The sequence below is a fragment of the Triturus cristatus genome, chromosome 8, assembly GCF_964204655.1.
Source record: "Triturus cristatus chromosome 8, aTriCri1.1, whole genome shotgun sequence".
In the NCBI taxonomy this organism is placed as follows: Eukaryota; Metazoa; Chordata; class Amphibia; order Caudata; family Salamandridae; genus Triturus; species Triturus cristatus.
This window is the reverse complement of record NC_140591.1, coordinates 133,808,018-133,823,289: the sequence shown is the minus strand read 5'-3', so window position 1 is coordinate 133,823,289 and position 15,272 is coordinate 133,808,018. Positions and strand designations below refer to the sequence as shown.

Genomic DNA, 15,272 nt, shown 5'->3' with positions numbered 1-15,272 from the left:
AACACACTGCTACTGGGCGCCAGAGACACACAAAAATCACTATTCGGCTCCCGGGCATCGGCTAAGCTTTATCCAAACAGTTCTGAAGTGCTGCTCACGTAGTATTAAGAAGTCTTTTCTTGCACTTTTTCGTCAAACAGCACGTCACAGAGACCGGTCTGTGTGCAACCCATTAATAAAACAAATTGCACCTCTGCCAGTGGCATAGTGTTAACTTTTGTTGAAATAGTGCCAAGAAACACGCTTATGCTGTTTGTGAGCGCTATAAAACACATAAATTGTACCTATTTCAGCTGCACGCAAGTTACCAACTGAAGCGTGTTACAATAGCGCTTAATGGAAGGTCCTTGCTCTTCATCTGATGTGTGCATAAATTGAAAAGCATGTCACGCTTTGTTAGTACTGGAGTCGTAGAAGAATATGGAAGGATTTGCTGTCTTCGTCTTTCTTTTCTCATCTTGGTCTCTTTCAATCTTACTTTCATTAATCTTGCACTTAATTTACTAACCTCTTAATTTTACCTTTCTCTTACACCTCATATTTGTTCCCACTCTTACGTTTTATTATTCCAACATACTCTTGCTTCCACTTACAATTTATTACGCCTATTTCCTCCTGCTCTTACTCATTTCTCCTCTTACTCCTATTACGTCTTCTAACTGCTATTCTTACTTTTGCTACCATATTTACCAATGCCCTTATTACCGTTAACTTAGTCCTACCTACTCCTACTTGCACTCTTACTCCTGCATACTCCTACTTGAACCTACCTTCCGCTACTTTTACATCTACATACTTCAGCTCTTCTGCTTAGCCCTTCGAATGCCTATTCTTGCTCATACTTGGGAGAGGAGTTGGCCTAACGGCTAGGGCGGTTGACCTCGAATCTGGGGAACTGGGTTCAAGTCTCAGCAATGACGCTGAACATCCTGTGATTCTGGGCAAATCTCTTAATCTCCCTGTGCCTAACAAATATGAATGTGTCCTCATGTAACGCAACTGGTGCTCATGTAAAGCGCTATGATACCCGATACGGGTCAAGTTCGAGCTATATAAAACTCCATAAAATAAATAAAAATAAAAAAAATGAACAGGATCTGCTCGGTCGCATTGGAAGGTAAACAAGCATTTGCAATGCAATTGGTCTCGCATTTGTGAGAGTTAGAGCTATTGACATTGTAAAGGACAGTGTATTTTACCTATGTGTTTTCTGCTTGGAGTGGAGTGAATGTGTGTGGTGTCAAGTGGACATATGTGGTTTGGATTGGAATTGTTAGTTGTGGAATTGTGTTGTGTGGATTGGATCTGTGTAGCGAAATAATGTAATTATGTGTATAGTAATTGTGTGGTATTGAGTGTACTGGAATTATGTGGAGTGGGATTGTGTGTCATGGAGTGGGATTGTGTGTCTTGGAGTGAGATTATCTGGAATGGTATTTTGCGTTGTGGAGTGGTATGTAGTGGAGTTTACTTATGTGGTGTGCTGTTAAATATTATAGCATGATGTGGAATTTTGTGGTGTAGATTGGATGTATGTGGTGTGTTATGTAATTCTGTTGTTGGTTTGAATTATGTAGTTTGTTGTTGAATTATGTGGTGTGGAATGGAAATGTGTAGAGTTGAAATGTGTGACGTGGAAGTGTTCGCTGCTGGGTGAAAATTATGTTGAGTGGTATTATGAGGCATGGTGTGAAGTGTAGTTATGTGGAATGTTGCTACGTGACAGACTGGATTTATGTGGAGTGTATTTATGCAATATGGATGAGAGCATAATTATGTGGAGGTTAATTATGTGGTGCTGAGTGGTATTATGTGGAGTAATTATGTGTGATGAATTGTGTGGGGATGAATTGTGGAATTGTGATGTGTGGAATTATGTGGCATGGTGTGGTGTATAATTGTGCGGAGTGGAATTATGTAGCATTTTGCAGAGTTGTATTTTGTGGAGGGTAATTCTGTGTTTTGGAGTTGCGTGTAAATATGTTGTGTGACGTATAATTATATAGGTTGAAGTGGAATTATGTGTACTTGAATTGTGTAGTGTGGAGTGTAATTATGTGGTTTGGAGTGCTATTAAGTTGTGTGGAATGTTATTATGTGATGTGGAATTATGAGGTATGGAGTGAAGTAAAAATATATGTTTTTTCATATTTAGGATTGTAATTATGTGGTATGGAATGTAGGGTTAAATTATTTATAGTTGAATAGTGTGGCATGGAATTATGAGAGGTTCAAATGTGCTGAGTTTGGTAGAATTAGGTAGCGTGGATTTGAGCAAGCTGTGCACGCTAAGGCTTTTATGTCATGGGGTATAAAGTTGACGATTGTCTATTTTTCTTTGTAAAAATAATTTGGGCTGTTTCTTTACCTTCCGGTACATTTCTGAACAATTTGTTAAGCTAAATTGTAATGTTTCTTTTTGTGCGTATGCAGGAAAGAACGAGTGTATGTGGAATGTTGCTACGTGGCATAGACTAGATTTATGTGGAGTGTATTTATGCAATATGGATGAGAGCATAATTATGTGGAGGGTAATTATGTGGTGCTGAGTGGTATTATGTGGAGTAATTATGTGTGATGAATTGTGTGGGGATGAATTGTGTAATTGTGAGACGTGTGGAATTATGTGGCATGGTGTGGTGTATAATTGTGCGGAGTGGAATTATGTAGCATGTTGCAGAGTTGTATTTTGTGGAGGGTAATTCTGTGTTTTAAAGTTGAGTGTAAATATGTTGTGTGACGTATAATTATATAGGTTGAAGTGGAATTATGTATACTTAAATTGTGTTGTGTGGAGTGTAATTTTGTGGTTTGGAGTGCTATTAAGTTGTGTGGAATGTTATTATGTGATGTGGACTTATGTGGTATGGAGTGAAGTAGAAATATATGTTTTTTCATTTTTAGGATTGTAATTATGTGGTATGGAATGTAGGGTTAAATTATTTATAGTTAAATTGTGTGGCATGGAATTATGAGATGTTCAAATGTGCTGAGTTTGGTAGAATTAGGTAGCGTGGATTTGAGCAAGCTGTGCACGCTAAGGCTTTTATGGGGTATAAAGTTGACGATTGTCTATTTTTCTTTGTAAAAATAATTTGGGCTGTTTCTTTACCTTGCGGTACATTTCTGAACAATTTGTTTAGCTAAATTGTAATGTTGCTTTGTGTGCGCATGCAGGGAAGAACGAGTGTATGCAAAAAATCATCCTATGTCTCAGTACTAACTTCCACACCTCTAAACAACAATCCCAATCCTAGAATGAGTTATCCGTTTGCTTTACAACAGTTAGTAAAACAAGGAAGTGCTTTGCGAGTCTGTAAGTAGCAAAGGTTTTAAAGGAACTTGTTTTTAAGTATTGTTTTTCCCAGTTCAAGGAAGGGATAAAAAAATATCTTCAGATAATAATAGGGGTGACAGGATGGTGCGATAGCAGAATATTGATTTGTGTGGATCTGGCGAGGACTGCGGGCAGCAAGTGCTTGATACGCTATTTGCATAAGAAAATACTATATATTTTTTTCGTTATCCTCCATTAGTTATTAGTAAGGAAGGGGGAAGAGAAGCGTTCACCGACAGCATTCGGTTAGTCTTAGGGAGACAAAGAATGCTGTGGTCTGTGGTAGATGGCGCCCAGAAGGCATACGTATATGTATCAGGAGCTGCCAAAGAAAGGAAGTGGAAATGCGCTTTAGACGTTGCTGGTATTGATTGCTACTGTGCGGTTGCAGACTTCGCTGGGCTGACAGTTGGTGGGGAAATGCTACGTTGTCATTGTAGGTTTAATTCATGAATCGCTCATTCTCTCTGGTGTTTGTCCTTGGGGTACTTGTTGACTGGTGCTACATATGGGATCTGGTTTGCCTTTGACAGCAGGTATGGTTTAGTGGGGTACATAGTGTAAATTAATGTTGGCGTGAGGAAACAAAAATCGGACCCTTTGTACATTTGATATTATTGTGTGCATCATGCAGAGGATGAAAAGTAGCAGGAACGGCTTTGATGCCGTATAGGCTAGCAGGAAGAAATGTTTTGAGGTGGTCAGTTGCAGAGATTGTTCAACATTTTTAAAACTTCCATAGTGGCATTGGGGAGGCCAGCAGCTGAAAGGCTCTGTCTTTACTGGTAGGCAGTGGTTAGATGGTGACCGGTCATCAGTCTTTCTGTGGGTGATGGACAGGGGAGCAGTAGGCGGCGGTCACAGGTTTGCAGTGACATCCGAGGGGTGGTTTTAAAGGCGGGCAGAAAAGCATAATTGCGGGTTTCATAGGGGTGAGGGTAGAGTGTAATGGATGCGTTAGTAGCAGGCACGACTGAAGTGACCTGCGTTTGGAGGTGGTTAACTGAGCGGTCTTCACTTGAAGGTGGGTCAACAAGTTGGAGGATGTGTTTGGTGGGCCGGCTGGAGGCAGTGTTATGTAACTTTGCTGAGGGCGCAGCAGCATTTACTGATGTATGTAAATCGCTCGAAGAGAGGGCGGAGGTGACCAATAGAGGAACCAGAATCCTTTTTTTATGGCTGGGGTGAGCCCCTGCAGTATGGCGGGTCGCTGGCCTGAGGGCTCTTGACTGGGGAGGAGAATGGGGGGCCCCCTCCATGTACTTTGCAGGGGGGCCCCCTCAAGTTTCGTTACGCCACTGAGTGTTGGGGGGGAGAGGGGGGCACTTCCTGTGTATGGTATGGAGAATGAAAGCTCCCACTTTCAGCTCAAGCTGGCCTGGTTACCCACCGGAGGAAAGTTTATTATTCTGAAACAAGTGCCCCAGGTGGATAAAGTAAACATATAAAGCGTTTCAACATCGTGTTGGGGTAGTAAGCGCTGTATAAATACAATTAGAATACAATGCGATGCAATGTTATTTGCCCTAAAGATACAAGGGGGGTAGTAGTCCTTCTTCTATGTCCATAGCTGAAGCTGACTTGAGGCTGTGTTGGGAGGAGATGGGGTGAAGGTCCTTGAGGCCAAGAGACTCCACACCTCCCTATTTTATTATTATTTATTTTTTTACAGGGTTTGTGACTCAGGCTTAGCTGGGAGTCACAGTGCCTTAAAGGAGCCCAGGGCACAAAACACTGCAGCCACACATGAGGTCGATGTACAAAATACAACACAAGTGCACAATAACCTCACACATGCACCACCTTGGTGCTATTTTGAATCAAGATAGTGGGATTGAAAGTATTTTTTTGTAGAGTTCTATTCACCAAAAAGAATGGACAGCGCCTTTACATGAGTGTTAAAAGCTTTCCAGTGCCACCATCACAAAAGAGTCTGATCTGCACGTGGTTGGTCTCGGTCCAGAGTGGCGCGGTCAGCATACTGGAGCATGACTTGAGTGCCCGAGATTAATTCAAGCTTTCAACCCATCACTTTTTGTGTTTACACATGTTTGTACTGCTATGGTCACAATAGAGGCGGGGGGACACGTTTGCATGGCCGCCCAATTCTTTGCGGTGCTAGCGTCATGGGTGAGCTCAGGGAGTAATTTGACCTGTATCTCTGCAGCGCTTTGCTCATAAGAGAGGAGAGGGGACTTCTTTTTTCTGTATGTCCAAATCTTCGTATTGCTATCTTCAGAGAGGAGTAGGAGACCCCATTGTATGCATGGCAGAGAAAAGGGAGGGATGGTAGGACATATGTCTGAGTGAAGTGGGAAAGGAATATGCTAGTAGGAACAGTGCCTAGAAGCGCCATACGTTTAGTAGAAGAGTTCAGATTAAATGAAGAAGACAGTGCTTATTGGGTGGGGGAGAGGCTATTTGGCTGAGGTGTGCCATTCAGGTCCACCTAAGATGGACTGGCCACAGGTGTCCTGCCCAGCACTTGTGACTTTAGTGAATGACTATGTCCGCAGGATAGTTTAGAGCATGTAAGGAGCTTTGCATAGCTCACTTAGGGACATATTAAGTATATAAGGTGGCTGTAGTGCCCATGTGCCCAGTGCTTAGATCAACAAGGCACCCCTAGCGAAGAAAGCGGGATGGAGTACTGGAAAGGGATCTTGCTGATTTTTGCTAAGCAGAAGGATGAACAATTGATGAATGTTGTACAATTTCACCATCACTGCGGTGGTTTTACACGAAACCATTTGATGGGAGGAAAGACCCACGGTATAGGTAGCCTATTGCTCGCTATGGGTTCTAATTACACAGACAGCCCCCACTTCCCTTTCCAAGCCTGGCCTTCCAAGCGGTTTGCTGGAGGTGTGGCCAATGGCCGTGCTGCAGTGGACAGACAAGCTCTGGTCTAGTGCCCAGAGCTCACTTTGTTCTCACTGAAGAGGGCAGTAGGAAGAGAGCATCTAAAAGAAGGGGTTTGTCTGGTGCCCTCTACCTAATCCATGGTGTGCTCTGTCCAAGATCCAAGTCATACAAATTTTGGAAACCAGGTCCCCCCCACCACATCTAAAATGGAATATTCCCAAATTCCCAAAGTTTGGCAAGACCCATGCACCTGACCCAAAAAAGTAGGCCTCTGTTTCGCCTAGGCGTGTTGAATAAACCTGCAAAAATACGCACTTGAAAAGTTTCCTAGCTTAAACATGTTAACTTGTATTCATCACACATCTACAAAGAGGGGATTCTCACTTCACTCTGTGGCTACAGCGCTGCGCACCCTGAGCCATGCTTTCTTTAGCTAAGGCCGTGCATTTCATTGCCTAAATATCACCTTTTGTGCAAGAAGGTTTTAGCATACAAAACCAGAGGTAACATGGCCGCCATTTCCCACTGCTTGAGAAGTAGAGTAGAGAACTCTCTCTTTAGAGGCGCACCAAGACGGTAGACTCTGGGGAATTGTAGGGTGCGTCTGATGGTCCTCTCAAGTGGACAGAAGACCTTCAGAACCTGAGATTCTTTGCAGACTGGGTCAGCGGGGGAGAAGTACCTCCTCCATTCATGAAGCCCCGCGCTCCCCATCACCTTGGTTACAGAAGGAACTCTCGCGGCACTTCCCCGTTGCTGAGGGCAAGCTACGCCTATGCTTGGTAACTCTCATCGAGTGGTATAACCTGGGATTTTATTTATGCTGGCATCACTCCGAGCCTCGATTGCCGGCAGCAGGTAATTATCACCTGACAAGTTGACAAAAAATAAAAAATTGCACTTTCTGTCGCCAGTAAATGGCGATGACTTACAGTAACATTCATTTGTGTTTTATTAAATCCCCTCCAACTGGGAAAATCCCTCCTCGGCAGAATGCCGCACCAGCTGGAAGCTTCGAGGGGGCGGGAGCAGGAACGCTTTGTTAAAGTACTCCCTTCTCTCATTGGAAGCCGTGGGGGTAAAGGCCCACGGGCCACTCGACAAAGCGCCAGTCACAACGAACCTCACAGGGCACCCGTGCCATTGGAGCGCGCCAGAAAACAAGCTCCACGCGCAACAAAAGCACCAGCGGTGGGGAAGTTATTCAAACGTACAAATTGTTTATTTTAGTTGTCGGAAATGTGCGCATTTGACGTGAAGTTCACAAATATCAATTATGCGTTGCTGCTTATGGGCTCGAATGGAGCTCTGGCTCCTGAAGCCGTATTTTGGCAATAGAGCAGGAGGGTGCACCCAGTATCCTGACGTAGGCAAGATCTAAGAATATTCTGATTTTGGAGCAAGTTGCTCTAGAGTTGGACAGACACACCCACTAGCCACTGCCACAAAGTGTTGGCAGTTTTTGGAGATGTTGCAAAGTATCCGTGCTCTGGAAGGGACAGTCTTACCTATGTGCAGTGTTTCTGACGCCACAGTCTACCACTGCAAACGTGGTTCATTCACATGGGGGATTGTGTTGACACAAGAGATCAACTTTTGACTGCACCTACTGCACAATGCAGTACCAGGCCACAACATCCTACTGTACCCCTTACCTCACTGTGCCCTCAGTATAAGAGTGACAGCAGCAGGGTTATGTGGTGGCAGAAATGTGGATCATTCTGTATATCCTCCTGTACACCTTACCTCACTGCACCCTCAACATATGAGTGACAGCGGTGGGATGATGTGGTGGTGCAAATGTGGCTCGGTCATTACCAGATTGCCATCCGCCAGCACTCCTTACCTCACTGCACCCTCAAAATATGAGTGACATTGGTGGGATGATGTGGTGGTGCAAACGTGGCTTGGTCAGTACCAGACTGCCATCCACCAGCACTCCTTACCTCACTGCACCCTCAAAATATGAGTGACAGCGGTGGGATGATGTGGTGGTGCAAATGTGGCTCTGTCAGTACCAGACCACAACATCCTCCTGCACTCCTTACCTCACTGCACCCTCAACATATGAGTGACAGCGGTGGGATGAGGTGGCGTTGCAAACGTGGCTCAGTCAGTACCAGACTGCCACCCACCAGCACTCCTTACCTCACTGCACCCTCAACATATGAGTGACAGCAGTGGGATGATGTGGTGGTGCAAATGTGGCTCTGTCAGTACCAGACCACAGCATCCTACTGTACCACTTACCTCACTGCCCCCTGAACATATGAGTGACAGCGGTGGGATGATGTGGCGGTGCAATAGTGCCTTAGTCAGCACATCCTCCTGTGCACCTCACCTCACTGCACCCTCCAAATATGAGTGACAGCGGTGGGATGAGGTTTCTGCTCACCATTTTCAATGGTCAGCGTTCAGTTGCCACAATTTCATTGCAGAGAGCGGTGTCTTGGGCACAACGTAGAGCTCAATTATGAGTTTTTCGAAGGCGTGTATACAGTGCTGTGCAGAAGCAAGTCAGACTGGCCCCATGCACTCCTTGAGAACTGAAGCTGGGCATGCTTGAATACAAAGGAGTGTGCAATGTGACGCAGCACCGCGACTGGATGAAAATGTAACCTGTGCGCTCTTCCCTTCGGTTGACCAAGAGCATCTTCACCATTTTTCAAACAATATTTTTACTTGCGCAGAATTATGCCACCAATGGACTGTTCCACTACATTGAGGGAAGTAAGACCCGTACAAGATACAAATATATTAAAAAAACAAAAGGACTCCGCCTTCTTTTTTAACTAGATTTATGTACTCTACTTTTGTAAAATGTTACAAATATGCTTTGAGTATAATTTCTGTATGAAAATGTTGTGCTTAAAAGTAGAAACAAATTACTCTGTTATCTCGCATTAGGCCGCTACAATCTCCCCATTATTCAGTTCTGCTGATGGCCAGCCAAGTAAAAACATGATATATCATGCCTTTGAGCCCATATGTGTGGGGTCCAATGTGCACAGACATGCACGATCACCCTCCAACCTCTCTGGACCCCTCACTGTTGTAACAGCTGATCACTCAAGGAGGGAACATCCAGGGGCTCTGCTTAATATGACCCTAACAAGGACCCCAACAAACCTTCAATATATGAAGAAGCATCCAAAATGATGCTACATTTTGCAAGCCAGTACATTAGGAGGTAGTGGTTTGGGTTGTTTGTTCTCACTCAGTGGGCTAGCAACCCAGTGAGAGTGAACATGTTCTGTTAGAGAGAATGGATTGTGTGAGTCTAGGTGCATTGTGCAGCATGGACACGTATCTGAGGAGTAGCTGCACTTGGTGTTAAAGTTCATTTTGTGCATGAGTAAGTCTGGTATGAGAGGAAGCATAAGACCATAACAAAGTGATGATTGTCATCTTCTATGAGAGTTGACACATTCGGTAAGAGTGGATGCATTCTGTAAGGAAGGCACACCTATCATTTAGTGATGATGGACTTGTTCTAAGCGAGTGGGTACATTTTGTGAGAGTGACTAGATTCTGTGAAAATGAGAGGACATAGGGGGTCATTAGCATGACGGGTGGATCGCCACCGCTGGGCAGGCGGTGGTCACCGTCGGCCCAGCAGTGGCGGTCCGCCCGCTAGATAGCCCCGTGTCACCCCCGCCATATTTGTATGAGATGGGGCACCGCGGTGGACGGAAAGACAGTCCGCCGCTTTTCCGCCGGTCGGATTCTTGACCAGGCAGAAAAGGCCCTTAACATGTGGCGGTGCCCTGCAGACACCGCCATCCATATTAGCATATGGCTTTTTCAATGCCATTCCATGGCGGAGACTCCGCCATGGAAAGGCATGCGGATTTCGCTTCGGGGGCCTGTTGCGGTCCTCCAGGGGGTGGGGGGCTGCACTTGGGGGGTACCTATGGTACCCCCCAACATTGGCATACACAAGGTGGCAGGCACCACGCGGTGCCTGTCACGTTGTGCATGCCAATGCACAACATGCATCTTGGACATTGTGGCAGGTGCTGCTTGAAGAATCGCCCGCCACAATGTTCAAAATGCAGGATGCGACCGCCAGGGAGGCGGTCGCATCATAATAGGCACAGCGGGACCGCCGCACCCCTGGCGGGTGGCCCCGCATACCATCGTAGTGGTGCCCATAATATGGATGAGTGAGTACATGAAGTCATGATGAACATGCTATGTGAGAGTGGATGTATTTAGTGAGAATGGGAGCATTCCATAATAGAGTCACTTTGTAAATAGGGTGCAACATGGCGCATTTTTTATGTCGCCGGTGTGATGCAACGGCGGCACAAAAGTGTTGCAAGGCCTCATAGATAAGACCCTTAGTGACAATGGGTATAATATGTGAGAGTGAGTGCATTCTGTGAGAATGGGTGTGTTGTAGAGGAGAGGGTACGTTCTGGAAGAGTAAGTACATTTAGTGATCGGGAGTGTTACGTGACAGTGAGAACATTCTGTAGAGTGGGAAAATTCTGTAAGTGAGTGACTGTTCTAGAATAGTGAGAGTAAGGCAATGATGGGCATGTTTTGTGAGAATGGGTAGATTCTGTGAAAGTGGGTAAGTTGTGTAAGAAAGGGGAATTGTGAGCCCATTTAGAGATAATTAGTGGGTACATTTTGTGATGATTTGGTGTTTTCTGTGAGTGTGGGCGCAATCTATAATAGAGGCTTGTTCAGGAAAAGTGAGTACAAGTAGCTATGATGGGCCTGCTCTGTGTGAGAGTGGGTGCATTCCGTGAGAATTGGTGCATTCCAGAGGAGAGGGCATGTTTTTGGGTAATAAAGACATTTTGTGATGATGGGCATGTTTTGTGGGAATGGGCAAATAGTGTGTTAGTGGGCGCTCTCTGTAGCGGGGGTCCTGTTCTGTAAGAGGGAGTAGATTTATCATCATCTTACTTGAGAATGGGTAATTTCTGAGATTGCGGGTCCGTTGAGTAAGAGGGGTCTGTTCTGGAAGAGTGAGTACATTAAGTGAAGGTGAGCACATTCTGTAAAGTGAGAACATTCTGTCTGAGGGATTTGCTCTAGAGGAGTGACAGTGAGTACATTTAGTGAAGGTGGGCACATTCTGTAAAGTGTGAACATTCTGTCTGAGGGATTTTCTCTAGAGGAGTGACAGTGAGTACATTTAGTGAAGGTGGGCACATTCTGTAAAGTGAGAACATTCTGTCTGAGGGATTTTCTCTAGAGGAGTGACAGTGAGTGCATTTAGTAATGATGGGTATGTCTGTGGGAGTGAGTATATTTAGTGACGGTGGGCACATTCTATAAAGTGTGAGCATTCTGTCTGAGGGATTTTCTCTAGAGGAGTAACAGTGAGTACATTTATTATGTTATTTACTTTTATAAGGCGCTCAGCTACCCAAGGGTTTCCCGGCGCCACCTGAAGGAACTCAAAATAATCAAAAGAGTGATGGAAGACCTATTGATTAAAAAGCCAGGTTTTCAACATCTTACGAAAGTGCTCAAAACTGGACTTGGTCGTCAAAGACAGAGTAAAGTGTGAACATTCTGTCTGAGGGATTTTCTCTAGAGGAGTGACAGTGAGTGCATTTAGTAATGATAGGTATGTTGTGTGAGAGTGAGTATATTTAGTGAAGATGGGCACATTCTGTAAAGTGTGAACATTCTGTCTGATGGATTTGCTCTAGAGGAGTGACAGTGAGTACATTTAGTGACGGTGGGCACATTATGTAAAGTGTGAACATTCTGTCTGAGGGATTTTCTCTAGAGGAGTGACAGTGAGTGCATTTAGTAATGATGGGTATGTTCTGTGGGAGTGAGTATATTTAGTGAAGATGGGCACATTCTGTAAAGTGGAAGCATTCTGTCTGAGGGATTTGTTCCAGAGGAGTGACAGTGAGTATATTTAGTAGTAATAAAGGATATGTGCAGTGGGAGTGAAAACATTCTGTGAGAGTAGGTACAGTATATATATTCGGCATGTACAGGAAGAGCCAGAACAGTGTGTGAGGACGGTAGTGTTCTGTGAGAGTGGGTGTTTCTTTGGGAGTAAACACAATCTGTGAGAATTCGTATTTCCTGAAATAGTCAGTAATCTGTGAACATGGATACGTTTTTAGTAAGAATGGATTTGATCTACAAGTGGAAGCAGGGACAAGTTTTTAAATTATGTATATGTAAGCAGCAACTTATTTAGACATTACTACTTTCTTTAAAAGTGGGATGAGTGTGTAAAGTTGATTAATTCTGAAATAATCAATATATTGAGTCTGAATGGGTTTGTTTAGTATGACTACATTCACTTTGTAAGAGTGACTAGATTGTGTACGTGCCACAGGCAAAGATAGTTTAAGGATGGATTCTGTAGGAGATGGCACCCTTGTCTAAGAGTGGATGCATTCTCTAAGAATTGGCTCTTTTTGTGACAGTGAGTATGTGTAGTGCAAAGGAGTATGTAGCTTATGCAGGAATGGGTATTTTCTGCAGGCATGGCGACAATGTTTGGGGCTGTTTTTTTTTGTGGTAGTGACTATATTTTCCATGTTTTTAAGAATACATATGTAAGTGCCTGGTCTTTCAGGCCTTACACTGAGAAGAACTGAGGGCACCTGACATTGTGTAAGTATGGTGGCAGCTGGAGTACCAACATTAGTCTGGCACTTGAAGGACTACTCCCAGCTCTAGGTTACAAAGTCTTCTGAAGATGGCGTGATGGGTCCCTTAGCAGAGGAGGGCTTGAGTCCCTTTTGGCCACTGCCTGCAGGGTCTATGGCAGTAAAACATCACCACCAATCAAGGGCTTGTTATAAACAGTTACCTGGTGTCGTCTCTGTACCAGGCAAACTCAGGTGTGGGCACCGCTGAAGCCTCGCAGCGCAGGAAGGCGGGCTTCCCCATGAAGCCCTCGTAACTTTTGGACTCCGTGATGGTTGGAGGAACTGTAAGAGAAATAAAAGAAAGACTGTCACCGTCCATGCTCCTGACCACACACAAAATAAAGCACAGAGCACGCAGCGGAAATCGCAAAACAATGCAGCATGAAAAACAACTATGAGGTTTCAGAGGGTATCTTCAAACTCTACCTTCAGTGTCTAAAATCACTGGGAATTCAATGCGGCGCAGAGCAACAGCACCGAGCATACATTTTGAGTCCTACTTACTATTACTATTAAAAAAAAAATCCATGTGAATTAACAAACTTATAAAAAACTAGAGAACATTTAGCGAAATGAAATACAAGTGATACATTCAGAATTACTGATAGTTTGGTATAGGGTTAAACATTTCATCCTGGCGTCATTTCACATTACATTTGTTGGGAAACGATTAACCAGGGCCGCCTGCCCTATTTGGTCATTGGGTTCATTGCTCTGGGAACCTCCAAAAAACACTCGTCTCTCAGGGGTCAATCCTTGGTCCCAGTGGAAGGTAGCCCTTCTCACCAGACCATCCATCTCTGCTCCCGGGTATTACAGCTTTATGGGAGTCATTGTGGAGCTTTGAGTTACAGTAACAACCTACATCCCCACCCCCCAATCCCCCATGACACATTAACTCCAGTGGTTCAGTTTAGGACCTCGTGAGAGCGTTGAATTTCAGGGTGGTGGGCTAACCGGAAGCAGAAGCTGAGCATTCTAATCTTTGTCCAAATCTATTAAAGAGTAACTCTAGCCTGCAGAGCCACTAAATACATGTTGGCAAGTACTGCTACTTGATCCTTGCAGAACCTCAAAACAAGGATAAATGTCTGCCACTCAGGCGGACAATGTAGCCATGATAGTTTCACATCTGTTTATCCAACCACCATACTCCTTGCATCTTCTGATAACAGATGCTCTCCTTCCATTGGAGGATCTGCTGTCACGTGACCTAAAACCCACGAGTGCAGTCTGTGAAAGATGGCCTCTCTTTACATGCTCAAAAACTGACGAACTAAATAAGGACTTCTATTCCTCACTGTCTTTTCATGGAATTCTCGCCACGGTTCCCAAACAAGATGATGCGTCTCGTGCATTGTCGCTAGTCAAGGTTCTCAATTTTATTGCATGACTCTGGGTCCAGGTACAGTGCTTGTCTGGGAGCCAAGAAATCACCTCCAGGATATTGTTCTGATGGATCTTCACCTTAAGATCCAATTCAGAAAGAATTTGCTTTCTAGTTGTGGTCACTCACTCTCACTCTGTTTCAAGCCTGTAAGCTTGGGTTAGCCTGTGGAGTTGAGTTAAGAACATGGCAGCTTTCGGTGGAGAGTTGGGAGCCGTCAGCGCGTGGAAAGAGTCAGCATCGAGGTAAATTGTGAAAATGTAGGTACTAGGACTTGTAAACCTGGGAATGCGCTGAAATCTTACGGTTTCCCAGGAGAGGCGCAACAAGAAGAAATATCTTTATTTGTCCTTGTTTCTCCTCTTTCTATGTGTGTTGCATTCTGCAGCACACATAGAGAGAGGAAACCCCCTCTCACGATTGGTTTGGAGCAGGAAAGTTTTCCTTCTGACACAAAAACAATCCTGCATTCAATGCAGGCACCCTTCCACCCTGGTGCAAGGGTGACTACGTTGGCTCTAGGCGGCCCATCGTGCACCAGCACAGGGAGAAATGTCAGGACAGCATCGTTTGCCCTAAATATGGCAAATTCCTGCCCTTTCTCAGTAATGCAGCGCAGAAAGGTGACTTGCGGAGCTGCACTGCATCACTAGCCATAAATATGCCACAGAGTGTTTTCTATTGACAGGGGTTTTTATGGTGGCACAACAGAGTTTTAAATGAAGAACATGTTGGGAATAGCATGACAGATGCCTGAGACTGAGAAGGACCACATGATAAGCATAGTCTAACGCTCTATTAAGACCTGGAGATTGGACAACCCCTACTTGTCTGCAATCCGTTTTTTCAGCTCACCTCTGGTGCTCTGATACTGCATTGATGAGCAACAATTTCTATGTACGAGAGAGAGAGATGGCGCAGTTGACAAAGGACCCAGTCGCCCTCCATAGTAATGGTGGACACCAGATCCCACAATTCTCACTTTATTTACCGGAAGAGAGTATTTGGAGGAAGTCACAAATCTTCGAGGTCAGAATGG

General features: G+C 44.6%; 1 protein-coding gene across 2 annotated transcripts in view; it reads right to left on the bottom strand.

Annotated features, from left to right (window-relative positions):
* Positions 1 to 15,272, bottom strand: part of LSAMP (limbic system associated membrane protein) — a 1,027,936-nt gene that overhangs the window by 132,478 nt on the left and 880,186 nt on the right. The window contains exon 5 of one of the 2 annotated variants that reach the window (XM_085621152.1): positions 13,008 to 13,128. In XM_085621152.1, coding sequence (XP_085477278.1) covers positions 13,008 to 13,128 — 121 coding nt within the window. The remainder of the gene's footprint in view (positions 1 to 13,007; positions 13,129 to 15,272) is intronic. The other variant, XM_085621151.1, reaches the window with a different exon arrangement.